Source organism: Liolophura sinensis, chromosome 10 (assembly GCF_032854445.1).
Source record: "Liolophura sinensis isolate JHLJ2023 chromosome 10, CUHK_Ljap_v2, whole genome shotgun sequence".
Taxonomy (NCBI): Eukaryota; Metazoa; Mollusca; class Polyplacophora; order Chitonida; family Chitonidae; genus Liolophura; species Liolophura sinensis.
In genome coordinates this window covers 23,792,430-23,819,314 of record NC_088304.1, presented here as the reverse complement: position 1 = coordinate 23,819,314, position 26,885 = coordinate 23,792,430, and the positions used below count along the sequence as shown (strand labels likewise).

The window sequence follows — 26,885 nt, the reverse complement described above, 5'->3', positions numbered from 1 at the left end:
AAATATTTTTCAGTTTTTGGTGCTGCAAGATATATTTTCCAGCAGCATGATCATCCTACGTTCCAAAAAAACTGAAAAACACCATCATCAGAACTCTCAAAATTGGTCCAAACTCATAACCTACTTTCTACCAGGAGATGACTGTGTTACATGTACTTACCTAGCAATGCCTGTAGACTAGCGCTTGCCTGTGTCAGCCTGTCACCTGGGTCTGTGTGCGGGAAGAACACTGCAGACGGGATTCCATTTTTAGCAGTGTCGAAGCGGAATCCCACGGCCTGTAGCAGGTCTTTCCAGCCGTTCATCCTGCCCACCTTGTTTTCAATGCTCTGGTAGGTTGTGTACATGGATGTCTTTATTCCCTGATGAATTCGCTGTAGAGACTTCTCGATCTGAAAACGTGTATTTGTTTTTATTTATTTATTTATTTGATTGAATTTTGATGTGTGCCTATAAATGATCCAGCAATAGACAATTAATGTAACTGACATCAACCTTTTCGCATGTTGTGTGTAAATTTAGGTTTTAAGTGGGTGTTTACTCAAGTATATTATTATGAGATGTTACATATATTTTACATGTACATTTGCACATCAGAGGGAATTATTTGACAGGCTGTCATTATGCCAAATAAACTAGATTTTTGTTCAATCGTATTCAACCCACACTTCAGTTTTTTACGCTTTTCTGATATTTACTTATTTATTTGATTGGTGTTTTACGTCGTACTCAAGAATATTTCACCTATATGATGGCGGCCAGCATTATACGAAAAAAGAGAAAGCTGGGCAGAGCCCGGGGGAAACCCATGACTATCTGCAGGTCGCTGGCAGACCGCTTTTACTGATAAGAAATTAATCGAACTTGACAAAAAGAAAATCTTAAGTTACCCTAAAAGGTGGATGAATCAAACAGAATGAAGCACGTTGTGCAGAATGTGCCACTTGAAAAATGCTGAACTTTAGGTGAAGTACAATATCTGACCATATGTAGACTCCAGAAGACAAGAAACTAGAATTTGCACTGAGACAGATGCAGGAAGATTAGTATTAAGTATGCCACGGACGACTCACCAGATGAAGCAGTACTCTCATGGCTTCCCGACACTGGCCTGGATACTGGAGCAGCTCACAGATAGCGTGTCCCATGAGAGCTACCTTGCTGCTCAGCTTGATATTCCTGCCCACCAAAACCCAACCGCCCCAGTTGGAAGGGTGGGAGAACTGTCGTGTGGTTTGTACCACCTTTATGGCCTGGCTGAGGGCCTGGGACACACGAGAACCTTGCTGGAGATTGGTGTATAGCGTCCGCATTAACAGTTTAGCAGCGTTGTCAGGTACAGGCCACAGAGAGTAGAGGACGCACTGAGCTCCGGCGGAGAGAAGAGCCCGAGTCAAGCCAACAACACCATCAGCATTTATCCGTCCGGCACGCTCGTCCGTGTAGCCTGAGCTCAGAACAACAAGCTTGGCGTGCAACTGAAGGTTGAGGATGTCAGCGGCTGTGAGTAAGAAGTCAGCCAACGACGGACCCCCAATAGAGCTAATGTCACTGTGGCTGTCAGCCATGTCATCAGCGTCAAACACAGAATGGTGGTACCTCTGTGAGGAGGACGTCATTTCGCTCGGTGTAAGCACCACCGCCGACAGACGCCAGGAAATGTGCGTGGCGAAATGTACCACCTCGACCTGTTCTATCTCCTGAAGCACAGCATCTTTATTGGCATCCTGGCCAATCAGAGGTCGACACGTTAACAGCTCTGACACGATGTTTGCTTCGTATTCAGTCCCTGGCAGCTCCCTGAAGAGCCAATGAGTTCTGACGGCTGGTGGGAGTTTGGGATTACCTACTACAACAGAGCCAGCGGAATCGATCAGAGGGCGGCCATGTTTGTCGAGCTTCTCCGCATGATGAAGGGAGGTAATCGATGGTGCCACCATCAAGTTAAACTTCTCAAACAGGAAATCTTGCATCTGCGTGCCACGGAGCACCGGGAAAGGAATAAGAAAGAGATCACCTTGAAGAACTAGGACAAGGTCAGGTGTCCCGGACACCATCTCTGTCACGGACAACATGGCTTCCATCATCGGCTGGATCAGGAGGTCATAGAGGGCTGTAACTGGGGTTTTCGTGGCGCCGTCTTTTCTGTCGGTTGTCTTTGGAACAGAATTAACCGATGTGAAGCCGTTGAGACTGGTAGACAGGCTGAAGAGGCTACTGAGGCTGTAATTACTGCTGTTGTACAGGTGGTTACGGTTGACCATCTGAAGGAAGCCCGTCCTGTCTGACTCGGCATTCAGCTTCTCTCCCAACTCCTCCAACTGCTGCTGCCAGACATCATCAGCCTCGCTTTCAGTCTCGCTCATCACAACGCGACTCCCAATTGACAGGGATCTGGAAACAGCACAGACCAGACAACATATTTGATAAGAGACGGAGTTCTTTTACGGAAAATGAAGTATGCATGTTACATGTCATTCAAGTTTGAGCACTTGGTCATTTGGAAGACACACTGGGCTACAACATGTTAATTATAAGCACTTAAACTGTGAGATTGGCAAGGAGGTTCAAGCCAACTCCAGTAGGAATCAGCCAACATTCTAGAAAAATGCCTGTTGATTCATTAACCTTTTTTGATAGGACTATGGACGGGCTATAAAATCTCCCCCCCCCCCAACCCCACCCCCACCAATGCTGAAATATACCTGCTCATCTATCACTTTCAAAGCTGATGGCTTTCAATCTTCTAAATTCTGCCAAAAAAATCATCAAAAATCATTGTTCAAGCTAAAAATAAACTTGCCGGTCTATTAGTACAAGTTTGATTGCAAAACAAATCGATCATAAGTAAAACCTGACTCACCTGCTGAGGCCTTGATGAGTGTTTAGATGACTCTCTACCCCTAGGGACTCTCGGGTGTGCCCGATGAAGTGGTCCAGGAGTGAGGTGGAGGAGGTGTTGAGACTTTGGCAGTCCTCAGGCTGGGAGCTGGACTCTAACTCTGCCATACAGCACTGATGGAACTTCACAATACCTGGAGAGTGGGGGGAATAAGGCAGAATGTAGATACAATTTGGCTAGAATTCCAATTGGCAAAATCTACCAGCATGTAACTCTTAACGAATGTACTGGAATGAGACTATTCCTCTTCTTTTTAGGACATACACAGTGCTGAAATTCATTTCTCTCCCAGATTTTATGGAAAAACATAGATATTTATACATATATATGTTGTTCATTAGATTTATTTATTTATTTGATTGGTGTTTTATGCCCTACTCAAGAATATTTCACTTATACGACTATGGCCAGCATTATGGTGGGAGGAAACCGAGCAGAGCCTGGGGAAAACCAACGACCATCCGCAGGTTGCTGGCAGACCTTCCCACTTACGGTTGTTTGTTAGATGGATTAACACGAGAAAAGAGAAACTGTGTATTCCTGTTATAATTACATGAATATTGGATAAAAAGAGCTAGCCAGATGTCCCAAAAATTAAAAGAAATAGGGTACTTCAACCAAATGCTAACAGCAGATCGGATAAAATTTCAAAATATCTTATTAAAGTCAAATGATAAATTTTATACTTTTCGTAGTCACTTTTAAAAGTATACTTGGTTGATAAGAAATAATATCTATGTGTTTTTTCTATGTTTACGGACAACAGCTTGGAATTATCACACATATCATTACAACACAATGGAACATAAGATATCATCAGATAAATCAAATTATCAGATCCCAGTTGTTTGAAAGTGTATTAGCTCATACCGGTATTAAGTAATACTTTAATATATTTAAAATTTTAGCCAAACTCAGCAGCGAATGCAGTTGTCCAAAGTCAAAGCATAACTGCAGCTCAAAATATTTTTGTGGGAAAAGTACAAAAAAAAAGAAAAATTGAAGACTCGGATTATAGTTAAATCTGGTATTAGGTCTTTAAACAGTTTTAAACAACTAGGCCCAGATTACATTGATGAAAACGTTTTTTCTTTCTTTTTAATTTCACCAAAGTATAATAATTACAAGGGAATAATGATGTTTCAAGCGAGACAACTTTCCAGGAAATCTCACCTTCAGATGGTGTAATTAACCAGCTGTACAAGTAACCCATGGCAACTGAGAAACACAGCACAATGGACTTTTGCTGACTGACCACGCCCACCAGCTGCTCCACTGTAACAGGCGTGGCATCAACAGGGGCTGTACCGAAATGCGACACGCTCTCTGACTGTCGTTCCATGAGCAGGTCGACAAACGCCCGGGTACAGCCTCGTTCAGCCACCAGGAGTGCTTCATCATGACGTCCCAGAGATACCAGAACTCGCTGTGGAACAATATACAGGTTGTGATAAACTAAAGAGTTCACATGCAAATACAGATCTGTTTTGATTTTCTTTCAGATTCAAATTAAATTTGTATTTACCTGCCATTTTCAGGAAAGCAGGTATTTGAGGCGACGTGTAAAAAAGTCAATTATCCTAAAGTTGTGTGAGCAAATGCAAATTTATCGAAAAATGTACAATTCCATGCATTTAATTTTTTTTATTGTTTTGACAAACACACAGACAAATCAAGACACATGATAAAAATCTGCCCCTACAGTGAGAAATGTAAGATAAACATCGCACATAAATTATGGGGGGTTCAAAAAGTACCCAATTTCACAGCAGTACACTTGCAGTACAACAATGGAGACACGTTACAATAATTACACAAAAAGTTACAGTTTAATGTCAGGCTGTTAGAGCCATCTAGCGACGGTAACATAAACTCTTTGCCATACCCTTTCAAGTGCTTAAAGTTTCATTCATGGGCAGTTTTTGGTTGCCCAGATAAAGCGAAATCATCATACTGAAGCCCCCAGTATTTCCGTCTATCACTTCCTGCTCACCTGTAGTGCCTGGTAGGATGCTGTCTGCAGGTCAAACAGTGACAGCTTGTAGTCCCTGCCGACCTGCGAATCGCGGCGGATGTTCTCAAACAGCTCAGCTGCGCGGTACAGTTGTATCTGACAATCCTCCAGGTCGCCCTTCCCCCAGAGTGCCAGGCCCAGACGGTGGCGGATTTTAGCCTCATCTTCCCGCCTCCCCAGCTGCTCGGCAATCTGAAGCCCCTGCTGGAGGTACTGGACGGCTTGGACGTAGTTCCCTAGGGCATGGTGCACACGACCTGAAATGTACGGGTGATATATATACTTGTTCTGTTATGAGCGTTACTGATTTAATGATAAGTGTTGTCACTTATCATTAAGTGAAATAATCAATAATTCAAGGATACATAAAATGCTTGGTTTTTATTTCTTAATATGTAGTTTAGGATGTGTCCAAACACGTACATGTAAAGGTCTGACAATTTTGTCAGCTTTCTTCTTGGGCGTAAAAATGGTTTTAAACTAGTTTACTATAAAGGCCCCAGTGGTCAGTCCAGAAACTAAGTAGCCTGCAATCAATATGTCAATCATGTCAATTTTCTGTGTTTAGTGTCATCCACCATCAGAGGAAAGCCGTCTCTCACCTGAAAATCAGACTTTCATACACATTCATGTGGCTTCATTTATCAAATGGCGACTTACCTAGACTGCTGAAGGCCAATGTTTTGGCAACTCGGTCGCTCATCTGGGCAGCTAGGCTCAGGTGTTGCTCCTGGAAGCGTATCGCCTGCTCATAGTTACCCAGAGACTCATGGGACAGACCCAGGTTACCATAGGCTCGACCTGTAATGTCAACAAGAAAATCATTATCACAGATATCATCACCTGTTGGTGTAATCATACAGGTGTTATTCTGCTTTGAAAGTGATCTTGATTGTGTTTCGCCTAAAGTTTAGCATTTCTCAAGTGACTCATTTTGCTTGATTCTTATTGAACCATTTACCAATTTTACAAATCTTTAGTACAACCCTCCCCGGACATGTATTTTGATATAAAGGCAATACTTACACTGACTGGCAGCATTATGCATGGACTCTGCTATCTGTAGGTCTAGCTGATGGTACTTAAGAGCTGTATCGTACTCCCCCATCTGCTGGTATACCCCTCCCAGGCCACACGCTGCATCACCTTCACATAGTTTATCTCCTGTGTCCTTCGCGATCCGCAGCTGGTTCTGTAAACATGACACAGCCTGCTCAAAGTTACCCAGAAGGCTGTGCAAGCAGCCCAGCTCCCCGTAGGCCGAAGCTTTGGCTGTAGCATTGTCCAGTTCATGTGCGACCACAAGGCGCTTCTCAAAGCACACCAGGGCCTGTTGTAAGTTTCCCATGGCCCGATGTCCATTTCCAAGGCCCCTGTAAGCCTTGTCTTGATCGGGACGGCTTCCTGCCTGCTGGGAGGCAGACAAGTAACGTTCGTAGCATTTGACGGCTTCTTCAAAATCACAGAGTGCTTCATAACAATCACCTAAGTTCCCGTAAGCCTTGCCCCTGTCGCTGAGCACGTTGGGACCGTTGGACTGTTCCAGGAGCGCCAGCTGCTGTTCAAACATGCCGATGGCATCCTCAAAATGTTCCATGTTCATCTGGCTAATACCCAGGTTCCCGCTTGCTTGAGCTTCCAGCAAAGCGTCCTGAAGTTCCCGGCTTTTCTCTAATTGTACCTCATAACACTGATAAGCGCTCTGAAAGTCCCCAAGAGAAATCTGGACATTTCCCATGCTTCCTTGGGCACGACACTCGCCTTTCAGGTCACCGATGTCCTGACGAATACTCAGCTCTTGCTTATGGTATTCCAAAGCTTTCTCATTTTCCCCTATCATCCTATGCGCGGCACCCAGCGCCCCGTATGCCGTAGCTATCAAGTCTTTACTGCCACACTGCTGAGCCAGCTGAACCTGTTGCGTGTACATTTTGATGGCTTCGGAGGTTTCCCCCATCTTGATCATTAGATCGCCTATGTTTCCCAATGCGCGGAACTTCCCGTTAACATTCTTGATCGCGTGTGCTAGACTCAAGAACTTTTTTTGACATTCCATGGAGTCTTCAAAATTTTCTAAAGCTTTATGGGCTAAGCCTAAATTACAATAGGCTCTTGCCATGTTGGATTTGTCCTTCATTTCTCGGCCCAACGCCAGATCTTGTTCATAGTATCGCACGGCCTCCATAAAATTACCCAATGAGAAATGGGCGTAACCTAAATTAAAGCAGGCCTTAGCTTCTCCTGGGAGATCCAGCAGCTCCTGGGACAACACTAGGTACTGTTCGTAATACGGAATCGCCGTTTTGAAATCCCCTTTAGCACTGTGGAAGTTACCAATGTTACACAAAGCGCGTGCTTCGCTCCCCGTGTCCTTGAGCTCACGCGAAATGTTCAGATGTTGCATGTAATGATGAAGTGCCTTTTCCGTGATGCCTAGTGCTTGGAAGGCCACTGCCAGATTTCCATGCGTTGCTCCTTCAGAATGGCGATCATTGACCTCAGCCGCGATTGCAAGTTCCTGTTTGTGAAGTTTGACAGCATTTTCGTGCTGTCCGAGAGCACTGTGGGCATTTCCAAGATTACCCAGTGCTCTCCCTTGGCTGGCTTTGTCGCCCACCTCCTCTGCGATCTGTAAATGAACCTGGTGCAGCTTTAGGGCAGCTTCATGTTCGCCAATCTGGTGAAAAATAATTCCCAGATTCGAACACGCCCTACCTTCCGCAACTCGGTCTTTAGTCTTTAACGCATTGTCCAATTGGCATTCATGAAATTTTTTGGCCATAGCAAAATCCTGCTTGCACCTGGCGGCATGGCCGAGGCCTGCGTAAGCGCGAGCTTCAAGCACATTATCTGCTTTCATCTCTGCTATCTTTAACACCTCGTTGTGATAGGTTATTGCTTTCTCGTAGTCCCGTTTGTAATGATACGCACTGCCCAGATTGCTCAAGGCTCTCGCCTCCTCTACATTGTTCTTTAGCTTTTTGGCATGTTTCAAATGTTCCGAATGGCACTCTACTGCGTTTTCAAAGTTTCCCATTGCCAGGTACACGGCACCAACATTTCCGATTTCGCGTGCCTCGGAGAGTTTATCGCCGCTCTGCTTGACGAGAATAACGCACTGTTTGTGACTTGCAAGGGCGTTGGGGTAGTCACCAATTGCTGTGTACACGTGTCCCAGGCTGCTCAGAGCTGATGCGGCAGTTTTCCGATCTTTTACTTTCATAGCCAGCACGAGCTGGAAGCGGTGATTGGACAGCGCCTCTTTGTAGTGGCCCTTAGAGAAGTAAGCAGCACCCAAGTTACCCCTGGCTCGGCATTCTCCTTCTTGGTCACCTGGGAACATAAGAGACACACTGGTAATTAGCCAGACATACAGGTAACATAATCAATTATGGTAATCAGTAGGTAAACCGACTATTCCTGTGGCACTGTAACTGTTTTATGGGTTAACATGAGATATATTTGAGTACAATTAAAGGTCAAGACTAGCTGTTTCACTGTTGAGTAAAATTTGGCCTGTATTAAAAGTTTTTAGTGTCTGACCTTTTCCATAATTTGTTAAATTTGCCCTTTGGTATTACTGTCATATATGAAATGGTTGTGCTTGAATTATTGTCAAGACTGCACTGCTCATTTTTATTACTGACTAATATTTTGTCAAGATGTGCCTTTTTCTGATCATAATTCTGTTAACACTGAGATTTTATTTATGCACATAAGTTAATATCGAGATTTTATTTATGTCCATAAGTTAACATTGAGATTTTATTTATGTCCATAATATTGAGATTTTATTTATGTCCATAATTTAACACTGAGATTTTATTTTAGCCCATAAGTTAACACTGAGATTTTATTTACGTCCATAAGTCTCACTATTATCGACCAAAAATATCCTGTTTCATAAAAAGAAACTTGGTCGACAAGTGACAAGTGTGTACCGCACAAAACCTCACAAGTACAAATGCCCTTAAATCAACATATGAACCACTGAATAGAAAACGTGATGACGGTAACAGAAATATCACAAGTGCTGCTTCTATAACATTTTCACCTTAAAATAAATCAATAATTAATTGACAATAAGGTTATTAATGTCAAGATGTTAATTAATGATTTATGGTAGTAATTAGAGAGATAAACTTGAAATTGCAGACCCCAGTGTGATGTACATTGATTTACATGATAAAAATAACCAGTGCAATGAGGCTATGGGTAACCTGTGAAGAACAAAACACAGGTATATGTAGATGCAATTAATCATTCAAAGGTTTTAATCATGGCACATACAGGTTTCATGTAGGGCATGTAGGTAATCAAGTAACAGTCATAGGCTAAATGCATCACAGGTGGTAAATGGAAAAAAACAAGGAAAGAAAGGAGAAAAAAAAACAACCTTAACGAGCATTACAGTAAATGACCTAAAGTTTCACCCTTGGACTTGAAAAGTGTATCCCAGCATGATTGTGGTTCTCACTGACTGGGTGCCGCGGGAGAGCATCAGGGGTGGTTAGGGAATTTTGGTGACAGTTCAATAATATAACAAACAAGCTCATGCTTCAGGTAGCCTATGCTCCAACCACCAAGAGTTCATGTTTTCCTCAGTCTGATTTATTTATTTATTTATTTATTAGATTGGTGTTTTACGCCGTACTCAAGAATATTTTACTTATACGATGACGGCCAGCATTATGGTTGGAGGGAACTGGCAAAGCCTCGGGGAAACCCACAACAATCTGCAGGTGTAGGCCAGACCTTCCCACGTACAGCCGGAGAGGAAGTCCTCAGTTTTAATCACAATGATTTTAGTACATGCACTTTGTAAGAGGTTGATTATTTTAGTATCGTTATTTTGTGATAAATGGGAATTTTTGAGAAAACTCTGAAGAGATTAAACAGGACTATCCAGTACCTTTAAGCATGAGGAGTGTCGTGTCAAATATTCGTTCTGCTGTAGCAGAATTTAGTATACCGCGAATCAACATTTGCAAGCTAGGCCTACCAGCAGATGGACGAGATGAGGATGTCAAACTACAATCAAAGAGACACCTACACACATGCATTTGCGCCCCTGCAGCTTGTTTATTCTGGCCTAATTTGAAAGGTTCACTCAGTGTCATTGTGATCAGGTAAGTGTAATGAGTTACAGACAGGTAAATCACTTTACAGGCTCTGAGTGATCAGGTAAGTGTAATGAGTTAAGGGCAGGTAAGTGTAATGAGTTAATGACAGGTAAGTGTAATGAGTTAATGACAGGTAAGTGTCATGAAATGACTGACAGGTAAATCACTTAACACGCTGTGTGTGATCAGGTAAATGTAACGAGTTTCTGACAGGTAAATCACTAAACAGGCTCTGTGTGAACAGATGTAGAGTCATTAACCTCCTGCTGAGAAAGCTCATCATCAAGCATTATACAAGGACTTCTTACTACTTTACCTTAATCATCCTCTCACTGCCCCCCCCCCCTCCCACAATCACACCCAAACCCCACCTGCTACACAACCAACACCTGAGCTAAAGACTTAACAACAATAAATGACAAGATCAATTACCTGTACACACATGCAAGTTCAGTATTACTATAGCCTCATTACTCTTGGCAATTAACAAATATAAAAAAAAATGGTAATGGCAATTTGTATCCCAAACTGCTCAATGTTAGACAGAACAGGCAAGTGCAATTTATAATTAATTTATAATTTTACAAAAAAATTGAGGGGCATATACTGAGGGGGCCAAAACTATCAATAATATTGACATTTAAAAATATGAGGTCTACACTAATTAGCTTTATATCCCATAATGTTTATATGTGAATTCATTATTTTTGAAAAGCCAATGATCTGCAGCCATTCCCAAATTTTATGATGATCTACACAGATATCCTTACATGGACCTGCTCTAGAGACCTCTGCTGAAACATAGTTAACATATTAATTTAGAAATTTAAGAAAATAACTGAACTTTAATTTGTATAAAATATTGAAAAAATATCTGCTCCTAATCCAGATCATGTCTATGTCATACTAAACATATTGCTTTACTACCTGTGCTATCAGAGCTTCCATCCCATGGCCCTCTCCTCAGGTAATCCCACTAGATTACTAACATTTACATGCACTGCATGGATCAAGGACTGTACCACACTTATACACATGCCGACTACATTAGATCCCAAACGCTCTATGGGACCAAAGTCTTCAGTCAGTAGCTAAATGAAGCACTACCTGGCAAAACCTGTTCTCTAATTACAGAGGATTGCTCTCGGATCTTAGCTATTAGCAGTCGGGACTTTGACATTCCTTACCTGTTGTTTTACCTGAGACTGGGCCTCATGAGGACACCTGCACCTGAGTATTATTTGTAAAGTCCACCTGTCTCCAAAATTACTATTTTGGCAATTTCAACAGATAATTGTGTATTCTGACAGAGCTATGAATTAAATTAAATTAAAAATTAAATGTATGAGACTATGGGCCATGTTTATTATTTATATGACAAATATTTTTAAGAAATCAGAAATCTTTCAGAAACATAACTGACATCTCAGGACTTGAGGGCTATACCTACTTCACATTTGTTATTACAGCAGTATCGTCTATGTTTGCTCTAACCAGTTATCAGTTACAAAAAAGTTGCTTTAACATGAAGAATATGATAATAACATTTCTCCGTGACTGCAGGTATATGTGCCCTTTCATTTAATTCTTGTGTAAAAAATAACTTTCTCTGGCACTGTCTTTGTATACCACTCTATTTGTCCCTCCACCAAAATATGTCCACTTAGTTACACAAAATGGCTTGCCAGTTTAAACTGATGTTTATTCCATACAATATATATTTACCTATGGCTGTCTTAAAACACGACCGTGATATTCTGCATTTAAAATATCTCCTCCATAACTTGTGTAGGCATGTTTGCATGGCTTTGACTAATCAATTATTGATTAATGATTTTGACGAACCAGTCATTGTAAATACAGATCAATGGAATACTCTTTAGAAGATTTACACTGATTAATAACTAACATCATCAAATGTAAAGCTGATTGCCCATACATGAAATGCATATGTATTTTACCAGGTATTAAAAAGAAAATCGAGACCTACCTGGACACTTCATCGGCTTACACGGATAATGACCATCAATAGTTGCAGGTGAAAATTTTCCCACAAAATCGCTGTTTTATATCAAGCATGATGCAGCAAAATTAACTCTATCAAGAGTGATATACATGTATCACAATTGTACAGAATATGGCCAGCAGCTCGTCTTCAAACTCATCACTTTTTCTATCACATCCATTTGACAAATCGTGTTTGTAGGATTCCATCAGAGACGCATGCAGAGTGTACATTGCTTAAAAGTCACCTCTTTCCACAACAGATGAATTAAACCTAAAGACGTCTACATAAAATACAGGAGGAAGCTGTTGTCAAGCAAGCCCTTCTTCAATCAAATTTTAAAGTTATGACTTGATATGTCCCCGTTACATCCTACGTCCTCAGAGAATCTGAACATGGCTAGTAGACACCAGCTTCAACTTAACACACATACTTCTTCCCCAACTTGCACTGCAACCCACAACAATAGCTGGGTGTATCCCAAGCTGCCCCTCCAGATTTGTCCAGGTAAAATGTAAGCCATTACCTGTATGGTCAAGCCTCACCTGTAATCAAGCCTCAGGCCAGGTGACAAGTGTAAATATTACTCTATCTCCTCTAGTAAAGAGGCCTGACTTCCTGACAGCTCAGTTCCCCTGTGTCTCTTGGGGTGGATCACTTAGTCCCTCAGGGTAGTCAGAGGGGGGGAAGGGGTGTGGGGGCTATTGTCACCTTCACACAGGTACATAATGACAGGTAGATTGGCCTGTTTGAGGTTTGAGCGTTGTCTCTTTACAGGAGACCCTGACACTAATGTTATATTATAATAATCTAATAAACAAACAGGGGAAGGGGGTACCTGTTTGGGCGGTGAAAGCGGCTAGGGGGTCACTTGAGGCTCTGGGGACAGGATTATGTCACTACCGTAAATACCCAGGTGTGACGCTAATTAATACAGGTAGCCTGACCTGGCTGTGTGAAGTGTAGCTACCAAGGAGATGTCAGCAAAATTCTATACATGTACTTTATTCTTTTCTAATATCATATCAGAACTTAATTTCCAATTTCATGGCCATGGCAATATTAGTAATATTTGCAGCATTAGAAGAGTAAGTGAATGTATATTCTTACATTCCCGGCACATTTATAAACAAAAACTTTTTTTCTTGCATCTTAAACTGCAACAAAATATTTGCACTCATTCAATTTATGACAACAACGTAGAACACAGTTTATTCAATCACTATGCAAATTTAACTTCTGATGGGAATTACAATGTCACTAACTATACGGTTGGCTTGAAATTTACATATAAATATTACAAATATCAGCCCAAATATTTAGGAAATTTACAGCTCTCTAATCTGTTTCAGAATTGGCCCCAGCTGAGCCAATAGAACATCACAGTTAAACATAACAGCATTACAAAGGCTGGCACTCTGGGCTTTTGCTTTCCAGCTATAAAAGTTACTTAGTCCACGAACCTCTCATCTGAACAATTTCCTGTCAGTTATTCTTGAAGTGGAACAGTGTAAATCTGGAATATTTGAATTCCAATACGGGTTACTGGGCCAAAACATGCTATATATATATATATATATATATATATATATATATATATATATATATATATATATATATACACACATACAGGTAGTGCATGCACAAAATATAAGGATTTCTCTTAAAGGTACAGGAGGCTTTTCATGTAAAGAAATGTCCCATTTGTGTAACTTTTCAGAAAATACTGTAGTTCATAAAGTACAGAATGCTGCCATTTCATATTATTATATAAGCAAATTTTTTCTTGTATTGTATAACTCTAGATGCACAGTCATTTTGTACTGGTGTAATGTAAAAAAATCACTAATTTCTTACAATTGTAAAGAGACAGTTGTCATGTCATAGAGGTATTAAAAATCTGTCAATGGCATTGACTTTGCACCTACTGTATTTTTGGCCTCAAGTTTCGCCCATGACTAGATATTTGGCCTCAAGCTTCTCCCATGACTAGGTACTTGGCCTCCAGTTTCGCCCACGATAGATATTTGGCCTCAATTTGGCCTTAAGTTTCACTCATGACTAGGTATTTGGCCTCAAGTTTCACCCATGACTAGATATTTGGCTTCAAGTTTCAGTCACGACTAGACATTTAGCCTCAAGTTTCACTCACAACAAGATATTTGGCCTCAAGTTTTGCCCATGACTAGATATTTGGCTTCAAGTTTCAGTCACGACTAGACATTTGGCCTCAAGTTTCACTCACAACAAGGTATTTGGCCTCAAGTTTCGCCCATGACTAGATATTTGGCTTCAAGTTTCAGTCACGACTAGACATTTGGCCTCAAGTTTCACTCACAACAAGGTATTTGGCCTCAAGTTTCGCCCATGACTAGAATACTCATTTTACTTGATTCTCAAGAGTTCTGTTTCCTTGGATGGTAGAATGATATCCTACTGGAAATAATGTAAATTTCATCACGAAAAGTAATGTTTTATGACAATTAAAGAAGATTTATCTCAATGACAGAAAAATAGGTGAACCGGTGACACTTTTACCGAACGCCCTTGTTTCTCAGACCACGTTCTACATGAAAGCTTCCATCCAAGTGAACAATTTATTTGTATTATAACTCACCTGTGAATATCCTCTAACGGGGTCCATGATTACCAGATGTGCAAGTTCTCTTCATACAATAAAAGCCCCCAGATGACAGACAGTTAACATGGCCACCACAGGTACATGTAGATGGGTTAGCCATTTGTACCACAGGCAAACTTTTGCTCAGTGTACAGCTGAAGTTAAAGATGTTCATTCACACAGTACTTTGCACAAACCTGCTTAGTTAAGCACAGGTAACCTTTCTCCCCATAGCCACAGTAAACGCTCCATAGCCACACAGGTTTTGTCAGCCTAACCCTAACTGTTTTCCTACCACTCAAGTCACAATAGGGCTATTTATATACATACAGGTATGTGTACATATACACTCTGCAAGGGTCATTGCTTCTCCGTTGAGCTAGGTACGAGTTACCTCCCCTTACACATGAATGACAAGCAAAGTGACATAGCAAAGCAATAACAGCAACACCTGTATGGTAACTGCATACTAAAATCAATAATTATCAGTTATCAGTCATAATGATTATAAGGTGTCAAGGTCAAAATAGTTCTGGATTTCAACTGGCTAAAAAGAGCAGGCCTGGTGTACTAAAAATTAATAAAATTACTAGCAGAGATATAAAGTACCTACAAGTAGTACGAGTGACTTTATTTCTTTGATTGGAGTTTCACGCCCACTCAAGTACATTTTACTTATACAAGTATGATGGCAGGCATATGGCGAGAATAAAGACCCAGGGGGAAAACCACAACTATCTTGCAGTCTGCTGCATGGCAGATCTTTCCATTACATGATATGTTTTATGCCGTACACATATTGTTCTGGATTAAGCCAGGTATATATAGACCACGGCAATTTTATTAAAATCAAGAAAACAAAGGCAATGTACACCTGTAATGAGTAAAGAAAGACAGACAAACAGGAGTTTTATAGAATGACAGGAAACTCAAACAAAGATGCAGATGAAACAAATCTGATTAAATCAGGTGATATTGACAAATTGGCATTATCAGATTATCTTATCAGTAGATAATGTTGACTACCCAGCAAACAATGACAATGATTGTGTGCTATCAGATAATTAATGAATGTGACATTACAATAAACTTGATAATGTTTCATTAATTAATGGATTTTGACAACAACAGTTTGTAATTGATATTGTCTGTCTGGTAGGTGTAGTTAAAAGAAGTGAAAAGAATGCAAAGTGAGATTCAGAAGAAAAACAAAAAATATAAACTGCTTTTCTGTATTGTCAATTTCAAGGATGAGTGAGAAGAACTTTGATGCTCAATTAATACTTTCTAAAAGACAAAACCCTCACTTTGAGCTTTGCTAAGACTTCCTCCCTCATTCAGTACGAACTCAAAGAGTATGATTTGGCTGAGGCATAAAAAAGATTCATTTGTTTTTGTGTATTTGTTTATACCTTGGAAATTTTCTGCTATTTTCAACTTCACTTCAGTGACATTATTTCCTTGTATCAGCTACAAGGAAATTGAAATGCTATGCCAAAAGCACCAGACTCCCCCCATTCACTGCATCCTGACCAGTACTCAATTTACAGCTTGATAGCCCATTCTCTAGTCTATACAGTCTATATTAGATATAAATGAACTCTAGGGATTTAGCTCTCCTCAGATATCAGCAGTGTTGAAAGCAAAGAATCACATCTCTTTCACAGTTTCTTTTTTCAAGAGAAGATATGAATATGTTGTTCATTAGATGAAATTAACTGTGAGTGACTTACTGCTTGGGATTTAACGTCAAACTTAACAATTTATCAGTCATATAACGACGAAGGAATCCTTAGAGTGGATGTAATGTGCCCCTTGTTGCAGGACAGATTTCCACTGATCTTTGATCTAGTGCTGCTTTACTGAGACGGCTTACCGAAGGCAAGTGAGCCACCCCGCCCGAGCCATTATACTGATACGGGTCAACTAGACCCAGGATTTATCTTGGATCTACCGCTTCCAAAGCAGATGCTTTACCAACTGTGCTATCGGTGTTGGTAAAGTGTGAAAAAAAGCAACTAAATGTTCCTGCTACAATTGCGTGTATACCTGTTTTACAGTTGAGCATGATTCTGGTTATAAAGTGATAAATTTAAACTGTGAACTGTGCCTGTTGCACCAGTTGCACCTACCTAGCTGTCGTGCCACGGCCAGGTCGTGCTGCATGTACACCACAGCCTTGTCCATGTTGCCCAGTCCCCAGTGGGCGCTGCTGAGAGCAGAGAACACTGACCCTCGCAGCTTCATACTGCAGCTGCCGATCTTCAACGCGGACTCCAGCACGCTGATAGCTGGGCTGTAATGACTGCTCCCCAACAGCTCCTGACCAATCACGGATATCACCACAAACGGGCTCTTGTCCAGCTTCATCTTCTCCAGCTGCTGGAACACGGGCTCCAGCTTGGCTGAAAAACAAAAATAACATGACTGACTTCAGCTTCTCCAACTGCTGGAACACTGGAGTAATAGGATTGATTCCAGCTTCTTTGGTTGCTGAGAAAAAAAAACAATGGAAACACAACATAGGTGATTGGTTAGTACTTTGCATCTCTACCTGCCATGCCTGCTGGAACACTTGCTCCAGTTTGGCTGACGAAAACAAACCAACACAAACCAGAACAATGGTAGTAAAGAACAAGGCAGATGGGGAACTTGACTATGCCTTCACCAGCTGGTGGAATACTGACTCCAGCTTGGCTTACAAAAAAAAATTCTGATTACAGCTTCCTCGATTCCGAGACAAAAAAACCCCGACAGAAACAGGGGCTCTTGTCCAGCTTCACCTTCTCCAGCTGGTGGAATACTGACTTCAGCTTGGCTTACAAAAGCAAAATTCTGATTACAGCTTCCTCAGTTCCGAGACAAAAAAACCCCGACAGAAACAGGGGCTCTTGTCCAGCTTCACCTTCTCCAGCTGGTGGAATACTGACTTCAGCTTGGCTTACAAAAGCAAAATTCTGATTACAGCTTCCTCAGTTCCGAGACAAAAAAACCCCGACAGAAACAGGGGCTCTTGTCCAGCTTCACCTTCTCCAGCTGGTGGAATACTGACTTCAGCTTGGCTTACAAAAGCAAAATTCTGATTACAGCTTCCTCAGTTCCGAGACAAAAAAAAAAAAACAACAGAAACAGGGGCCCTTGTCCAGCTTCACCTTCTCCAGCTGGTGGAATACTGACTTCAGCTTGGCTTACAAAAGCAAAATTCTGATTACAGCTTCCTCGCTTCCAAGAAAAACCAACAATGGAAATAGGGGCTCTTGTCCAGCTTCACCTTCTCCATCTCGTGGAATAGTGAATATTTGCATGATACAAAATCATCTTCAAGATGACCTGGGCTTAATCTGAGGTCATCAGTTTTCTCTTTATCTATTAAGCACGTGTAAACGATCCACCATTTTGACCTCTCTAATGTGATTCTGAATGGAAAATATACTTAACAAAAAGTGTACATCCAATGTCCATGGCTGCATATCAGTACAGATGGCCTTTCCTGGCCAAGTCATCTAATAAGGTAGTCAGAGAACATACGACCAAAGCCAGTACCAAATGAACCAGGGAACACTTTGTGAATGGTTGACACCCGCAAGCACAGATATTATCCTCTAATTATATAGTGCTAACGTCTTGCCATTAAATCAACAAGAAAGACCAAAATTATAAAGGATTGTAGAGCAATGACTTCCACTGCTATAGAGTTGTAAATAATTGTGGTAGTAAAAGACAATGAGTGGAGTTTGTGCATAAATTTACTACAAAGGTCTTTGATATGCAAATAGCAAACTGTATTTGTCAATTCATGTGGTATGAAAAGTGACAATAACCTGTGAACAGTTGAGCAAAATGGTCAGCTTTGATTCAAAAAGACTTCCTTGGTCTTTGATATGCAAATTGCTACCCATTTTTTTGATGTGCTGTTTATGTATTAAGGATGGCCACTGCATCTGTATGATTCGCCAAAAACTTTAACTAAACTAGACACCAACACCATCTGATCCCCTTCTCATGGTACCTCTCCCTGCTTGGTAAGACGAGCTAATAAGTCAAACATCCAACATTTTAACAAAATGAACAGTACAATTTCGATGCTCTGACAATACTGATACAAATGCTCGTGTAGCATTCAATAAGTTAATGTATATCAAGCAAAGTCAACATACCTTTGAGTGGAGATTTGAGTGCAGCATCGATAATGCCCTGTAGAAGATGTGTATTGGTGGGGTCCTGGGCTAGCCCCCTGGCGAACGCCACCAGGGCATCTCCGTGCTGACCCAGGCATTGTAACGCCACACCTTCTCTCAGATATGCCTGAAAAATACAACAGAAACATTTCAATGATTTAAAATGCTAGCTGTTTCTTGAGATATACCCCTTATTCATGAGTCACAATACAGACTGGTATTTAAATGTGTAGCAGGTTTGTGAGTGGAAGAAGTGAGTAGGCTTCCCTGCTTCTGCAGTAAGCCTGCGGCTGACAAGGCAAGAACAGGGTTTGAACTTGTGACCTGATGAGTCTGGGGGCCAATCAGGTGCAGAAACACCAGGGTATAAGCCAAATGAGCCTGTGACGGCCAAATTAACATATATAATATTTTATATGCAAAACAAATTCTGATCAAAAAATCAACCACAGCTACGGTTGTTTTTTGTTTCCTTTTTCAGTTCTTTTTTTATTGCACAAGATTATATGCCTTGATGAGTTCCATGTATACTGAAGTGCTTAGCACAGAAAAAAACATTAAACAAGGTGAAAAGTGTTCAAGAGAAAAACAGTCAACAAGCCAAAGATATCAGGCACACATGCAGAAAATAGGCCATATCTTGTCCAAACTGTCACCAAGGCCAGCAAAAATCAACTCCATTAATCACACCATCTTTCAAATAAAACGCTATTTTATTCTCAGTTAATGAAAAAAGCTATTTGAAAATACCACAACAAAGATACAGGTGTACCTGGGTAGTCAATGCCATGGTCATTTAACGACTTGTCATTATTGTTAACAGCTCATGTTGAATCACAACTATGACAAACATCGGTAACATAATCAACCCTGATTAAGCTAAGGCTGTACATGTATTAGATTTATATGTTGATACCAGCATTTAAGCTGACAATTCCTTGAATAATTAGAGCTAATGAGTGGATCAGAATGCCTAAAAGGCATGAAAATGAAAATAATATAAATTTAGAATTCATTTTACATTCCAATTTGCAAAGTAGACAGTTAACATTCTTCTGACATTACGCTGACACCTACAGGTGCAGTATATGTCAGTACAAGTGTTCTAACCTTGTACTAGCTGCCATTTGCTTTCTGTGAACTCAGAAATTTCCACAGCAAAAATATAGCCGGTACAAAAGGAGTTACCTCCCCTGCACCAAGGTACATCTCGCCTGCCATACGCCATTTACATGTATAATTACCCTGGTAACCTGTTGCTTAACTGTACACACACAGGTGTCAAAGGCATTGTCATGAATGTTTTCTACTCTCTTTGTTCTACTAAACAATACCCACATTAGACAAGCCTAATGAGGTAGGTAATTAAATGCTGCCACCACACGCTACTCTATATCTGTCATCTCTGAAGGGCAAAAAGCAAAATATACAAAATTATTTTTTTTTAATCTCAGGATAACAAAAAGACGTAACCAAAGGCAAACAAAAACAGGTCTCTCTCTTGGCTTAATCCTTGAGATAGGGACACTGTGTGCACATGTGGGACGTAACGTTTTTACATCATGCTAATTTGGTCACATGACAACGACTGTATGTAGGATGCAAAAGACCACTGACTAAAGAGCACTGACTTACAGCTAAGAAATATAAAACTCCACACATAATGACAGACAAAAATATAGAGTCTATAGACTACTAATTTTAAAAATATTAATTATTTTTGTGGACATTTTTTTGTTGATTATCATGATTATGCAAGCCGATTCCATGGATCAAATGTGGTCATGTGACCAGTGAAATTTAGCCCATCTCTATCAGGACGTATCCACTCCATCTTAGCCAGATGGTCCAAAATGATTCAGCCTGAAGGTACAACACTATGTTGCAATGCTGTGACAAATGCTCAGCTTGGAATTATCTGGGCAATTAAGGCATGGATAAAAGCTACCCTGGCGACAAACTATATCATGAACTACTTGAAAACAAGCTGTGGACTACCTAAAGACAGGCCCTGAACTACCTAAAGGTAATTCATGAACCATCAAGACAATTAAGCCATGACCATATCAATCATCTGCAGCATACAAGTCATCAGTCATTCCAGAGGACACGCCATAATTTAAGTTCCTAAGGGCTAGCCATGAACTATCTGAAGACCATTAAGCCATGAACTATCTGAAGACCGTTAAGCCATGAACTATCTGAAGACCATTAAGCCATGAACTATCTGAAGACTAATAAGCCATGAACTATCTGAAGACCAATAAGCCATGAACTATCTGAAGACCAGTAAGCCATGAACTATCTGAAGACCATTAAGCCATGAACTATCTGAAAATCATTAAGCCATGAACGTTTCCTACTTGTATGACTGGACAAACTATCTCAAAACAATTAAGCCATGAACTACCTTAGGACAAGCTATGAACTACCTCAGAACAAGCCATGAACCACCAGGGCCCAGTTGTTCAATAGTGTATCAACACTTAAACCCAGTCTTAATGTTAGTCCAGACTAAAGTGTCATTTATTTTGCATTAGGATGAGACTGGTATTAAGTTTTTAGCCTGGCATATTTTTAATACACTCCTGAGCAACTCGTCCCAGAAGACAAGCCATGAACCATCAAAGGACATGCTGTGAACCATCAGAGGACAAGCTGTGAACTATCAGAGGACAAGCCATGAGCTACCAGAGGACACACTGTAAACTACCAGAGGACAACCTGTGCACTACCAGAGGACACTCTGTGAACTACCAGAAAACAAGCCATGAACTATCAGAGGACAGTCTGTGAACTACCAGAAGACCATTCAGCCACGACCCTAAGCTCTGGTAAATCCAACTATGGCAGGTTAATCCCCTAAATAATACTGTCACCTTTATACGGTTACCTACTCATATTGATCCCAAGTTATCTACGCTGTCATCAAAACAGCTCAGCCCTGGTCAAGAGGAAATCCTCCTAAAGCTCTATCATCGCGTGGGAGATGACTTCACCTGGACAATGCTAACGAGTCACACCTTGTCCAGTAAAGTGTCCACATCCAGGAACACACCCTTGATGTTTGGCCAGGTAAGCAGGGTCATTTCCAGGTGAGACAAAACTACATCCAGGGGGGATTCCTTAACAAATGAGTGTGTTAGCAGTTTTGTCTGTGTCAACGGTGAAGTTAAGCCATTCTCACCTGGAGATTACAGGTAGGTTTTTCCTGTTACACATATATTTACCTACACACACCTTCACACACCAAACAAACAGTGGTAAGCGTAGAACATGACTCAGATAACATCAGTATAGGTTTCTGTGTTGTCAAAGAGTTTGAAACTGGGAATAGTCAAGGAAGAAAACCCGACTGCTGTGGAGTGATGAGAGCACATTTGATAAAGAGCTTTTGGGCGCATAATATAAATGTTCTCTGAACAAGACAGATTATATAAGAGTTTTTGTGAAGTTCACATATGCCTCTACCTGAACAGGGGCCTCCGTGGCTCAGTTGGTTAGCGCGCTAGCGCAGCGTAATGACCCAGGAGTCTCTCACCAATGCGGACGCTGTGAGTTCAAGTCCAGCTCATGCTGGCTTCCTCTCCGTGCGTACGTGGGAAGGTCTGCCAGGAACCTGCAGATGGTCGTGGGTTTCCCCCGGGCTCTGCCCAGTTTCCAACGACCATAATGCTGGCCGCCATCGTATCAGTGAAAATGTCAAGATTGTACTTTTATACAACATATACGTGTATTTGTTGTACTATATTTGTTTTATCTTTGCCTACATCCAGTAAATTATATTGTCATTATCATTGATTTTATAGCGGACTGTTGTTTTGTTCGATAAACTGACGTGCGTGTGGTGCATTATGGGATAATGTAAGCAAGCTTTTACAGTTCAGATTAAATTTTTTCACTGTGACACGCTTATGCATGGGCGCCTAATAAAGAAGTTAACTGGATATATACTTTTGATTGTCATATTTTGTTATAATTTTACTCAGGGAGTTATGTATTTGACTTGCCTACCCATCTCTTCAGTAGCTTGAGTCTCAAACAATGTAGATTACACTTTGTCAGCCAGAGACATTGGTTTACCTTAAGCGAAATAACAGTGCGGGCCAAAACCAAACAGAGTATGGTGTATTTCTAAGATGTTTTCGTACAAGCGCCTTAATAGCCTCAGTGCGATCGTTGTGAGTTCAAGTCCAGTTCATGTCTGCTTCCCCTCTTGTCCTACGTCGGAACGTTTGCCAGCAACCTGCTGATGATCGTGGGTTTCTTCTCACCATAATATTATCTTCTCACTCATACACAAAAAAGTTGTTTAAGTTTTACACACGGGTATCTCCCATTGGCCAAATGTTAGTTGCTGCGTTCATAAGCCGGAGACTGATTGGCTATATATCAGGTGAGCCAGCTCATTAAGTTTTACCTTCTCAGGTGTGGTTATCTTACCTGGGTGATAATCTAGGCAGAGTGAAGCTGAATGGTGGCTGAACACAGACAAGACATCAAGTCCAGGTGTAAAGACAGTTATCACAATAGACAAGACAGTTTGTCCTGATGTCTGCATTATCTAACACAATCCTCAGCTACGAAACCAGGCCAATATATACTGTCCTACTACAGTACAACCAATTAACTTAAATATATTACAGCGATGTCCAGAAGACAAACCCACCTTTAATATCTAAGTGTCTCCATACGCATAGATATTTTACAGACAAACTTGGTTACTCAGTGATAGGCTGGCTGGCGCCTTGCAGAATATGAGGATTACTGACACCATATATTTGCGTATCCTGTCACCGAGTCACCATGTGACTAATATTATCCTTTCTAGTTTTCATGCATGAAATTAGTTCACAGTAGTTGATAAAGGATTGTAGGCAAAGATAAAACAAATATAGTGCAACAAATACACATATATGTTGTATAAAAGTACAATCTTGACATTATGACTCTTAATTGCAAACTAGCTTCTTAACAAACTCCTGCATGTTTGTCTACAAGTCCAACCTTGAAAACAATGAACACAACCATATGTTTACTACTTTCTGATTTAAATTATTGCTGTTTCAATAATACAAGTTTCTTTATAATTTATGCACACGTTTCATTTAATTTTGGCAACAAAACTACAATTTCAGGGGGTAGAAGAAAAGTATAATTTTATCAGTCTACACAGAATAATGCCTTCAGAATATGTTTGCAGAAAGACCTTGTAAACATGCGAAAAGGTTCAAGAATAACAGTGAGTCAATACACCGTGTACATGTCCTTACACTGGTAGCTGGGCTGACAAAAAGAGCTGTCCTCACAGCTAAAGCCAGAGTCTTTTCTATGTCAACACCATGAATACCAGTATAATTTGTCCACACATTCTCATCACTTGTAAACCCCGCTAAACACAGCCAGGTTTTCCCAGACACAAATCAGGATATTACAAATTGCTCAGAGATCTCGGCAAACACTATGGAATGATAAATTCAAATGTTCTGCCTTTCATCAGCTCTATTCGCAGGAATCCTACCTGAATACTTCTCTCACATTGTGTCAATATTGACCTTTGTGTTTCAATTTTGCTCCAAATAGGACAAGCAAATATTGACCAACTGACCACGATGTGGCTGTGCCTACAGGAGACAAGTGACCGATATGTTTGAGGTCAGGTTGAAAAATGTAGCGAACTTTATCCAGCAAATAATATTACAATTACCACAACATGTCTCAGGTAAAATAAATGTAGGTGAAACATTGTTCCAATTTACTTCTAGACAATTATGTAAATGTTTTGTGGTGGTCCCAGTACATCATACTTACATATCTACATGTATGTACAAGGAATTGTAAAATGTACATGTATTTGTAAAGTTCATTTGTTTCCGTGGTGCAGCTTATGTTCAACTTTTACACTCGACAGATGTGATTGCTTGCATGTAGGGCCTTGGTGACAAATCAAGATGTACAAATGTGTACGTGCATAGAAAAGTTCATCAGTAACTTGCCAAAGGCCAATGGTTTATAATACTGAGGGCGCAGGGAAAAATTCTTAAACATGGCACCAGAAACAAATGAATAGAAAATTAAAAGCATTGGGTACATAGAAGCTGTCATAAATATGCAATGTAAGGAATCTGAGAAAACTAACAACACACTGCAAACATATTTCTGATCATTTGACCAGACTGATTCCATCGCAAAGTTTACCATCCTAACAGGAGTACAGATCGCACCTGAAGTTACAAGTATATTTAACACTTAGATACACAACAGTAAGCGTTTCTCATGGCATTTCAACTTACTGACAGTTGACATTTCCTGGGGCCCCACATGGGCTGAAGATCATGCAGTCATAGTGCGACTGTGAGGTGGCGATGACGCAGTATACCACTAACCTCAAAGTCAGGAAACACTCGCTCAAACAAATCAACCAAGGGCACCATGCCCAAGGTAAATTTGTAGGTGAACAACAGGATTGGGAAGCAAACACTGTGCCAGCCGCTTTATAAGACACACAACGCTATATCCATCGTAGCAGCATCAGAACTTCCATTTCCGCTACAAACGATGCAAAACTGCTTCAAAATAACTGAAAGCTACACTGCCTTAAGCTTGCGGCCTGTCTATTTCACGATATTCCTATATGGACAGCTTATGATTAGGGTCTTGGGGTAACAAACGCGCCAGATCCTGCAGGAAATCACTGTTGGAGTTTGTCAAACACATAACACATGCCAACATGAAGCCCGGCTGCTCAGGTAGCCTATTATAACAACGTTGTGGACATAAACATAGAGGGGGGGTCAACAATCAGACCTTAAGCATGCCTCCATATAACATCCTCTATGTAGTGTAAGCCAGGTACATGGCCCTGTTTGATTTACGATGTATTCCCCCTACCCCAGTACCCTCACCCCTCTCATATACCCATGTACATGTAGCTTTCTAACATTACACAACGCTTGGGGAATTGCCCACTCACGCTTAGGCTCTGTCAATAAATATGGGTTCGTAACTGCAGGCAATTCCAATGGCTGTATTGGACGTTTACAGCTGTATGCATATTGTGTACATATGAACCTGCATAAGCATGGCAGACAAAGAGCCATGAAAGAAAAAAAAAATTTTACATAATGAGTCGGCTGCGTTCAAATACAAGTGCATGTAAACACAACTGGCACATGTCTCGAGTGTTTAACTTGGAATTGGTTCAGCATGTTGTAATGTATAAGCTAGCGTAAGAGTTAATTGGCAAAAACTTGCAGGCATTCATTCATGAATACTAACACTCCATACAGAACGTGAAAACACAGCTACACATTATTCACTGCATGTACTGCAGGTGTGTATGCAATATTGTCGGCGGTGACACGAAGGACTAGAAGGAGTCCACTAGATTAGCTTAATCCACTAGATTAACTTCTAGGCCTCATGTACCGCCATTCCTCAACCTTTTAACATATAAGAGCAACTTTCAGCAACATTTATGCTCATTTTTATTTGATTTTGGAGACAAAACTACAGTGGTTGGATTGGCCCATTTCATGCCTTCACAAAAAGTGTAATTTTGTCCGTCCACACAGAATAATGCCTTCAGAATATGCTTTAATAAACACCCTGCAAACATGCAAAAAGATAGAAGAATTACAGTAGCATATTATACATTAACTTCCAATGTTCTTCTTTGACAATTTTGCCACATGCATCGCAGGAGTTTTCACCACTGCTTTTTGGAACATCTCTTAATAAAGTCTGACTAAATTAACTTTATATATTGCATTTGCCCTCAAATCTCCTCCCCCTCCCCCACTCCTCCTTTTTGCAAATATACACAAGAGCTTCACTTTTTGTCATGCACAATGAATTCAAATCACACAGCCAAAACAGATCTGGTGTAATTATGTTTTTAAACTGTAATATCTATTTATAGCCATCACAGAATAAGATTTTAATATTGCCTGTGTTTTAGAGCAGCCCATGTATGACCAGGTACATCATATCATTAATCAAGGCGACAGGTAAACATGTTAAGAATGTAAAAGGTTCCAAAAT

At 40.6% G+C, this 26,885-nt stretch overlaps 1 protein-coding gene across 1 annotated transcript in view; it reads right to left on the bottom strand.

The window, feature by feature from the left end:
- The window catches only part of LOC135476235 (tetratricopeptide repeat protein 28-like), a 30,958-nt gene extending 5,690 nt beyond the window's left edge, over positions 1-25,268 (bottom strand). The window contains exons 1-10 of the mRNA XM_064756182.1: positions 25,136-25,268; positions 18,822-18,969; positions 16,797-17,069; positions 5,943-8,249; positions 5,577-5,717; positions 4,896-5,173; positions 4,076-4,328; positions 2,864-3,035; positions 1,074-2,394; positions 161-392 (exon numbers count right to left, since the gene is read on the bottom strand). Coding sequence (XP_064612252.1) covers positions 161-392; positions 1,074-2,394; positions 2,864-3,035; positions 4,076-4,328; positions 4,896-5,173; positions 5,577-5,717; positions 5,943-8,249; positions 16,797-17,069; positions 18,822-18,969; positions 25,136-25,165 — 5,155 coding nt within the window. The 5' untranslated portion in view covers positions 25,166-25,268. The remainder of the gene's footprint in view (positions 1-160; positions 393-1,073; positions 2,395-2,863; positions 3,036-4,075; positions 4,329-4,895; positions 5,174-5,576; positions 5,718-5,942; positions 8,250-16,796; positions 17,070-18,821; positions 18,970-25,135) is intronic.
- Positions 25,269-26,885: the final 1,617 nt, after the last annotated feature.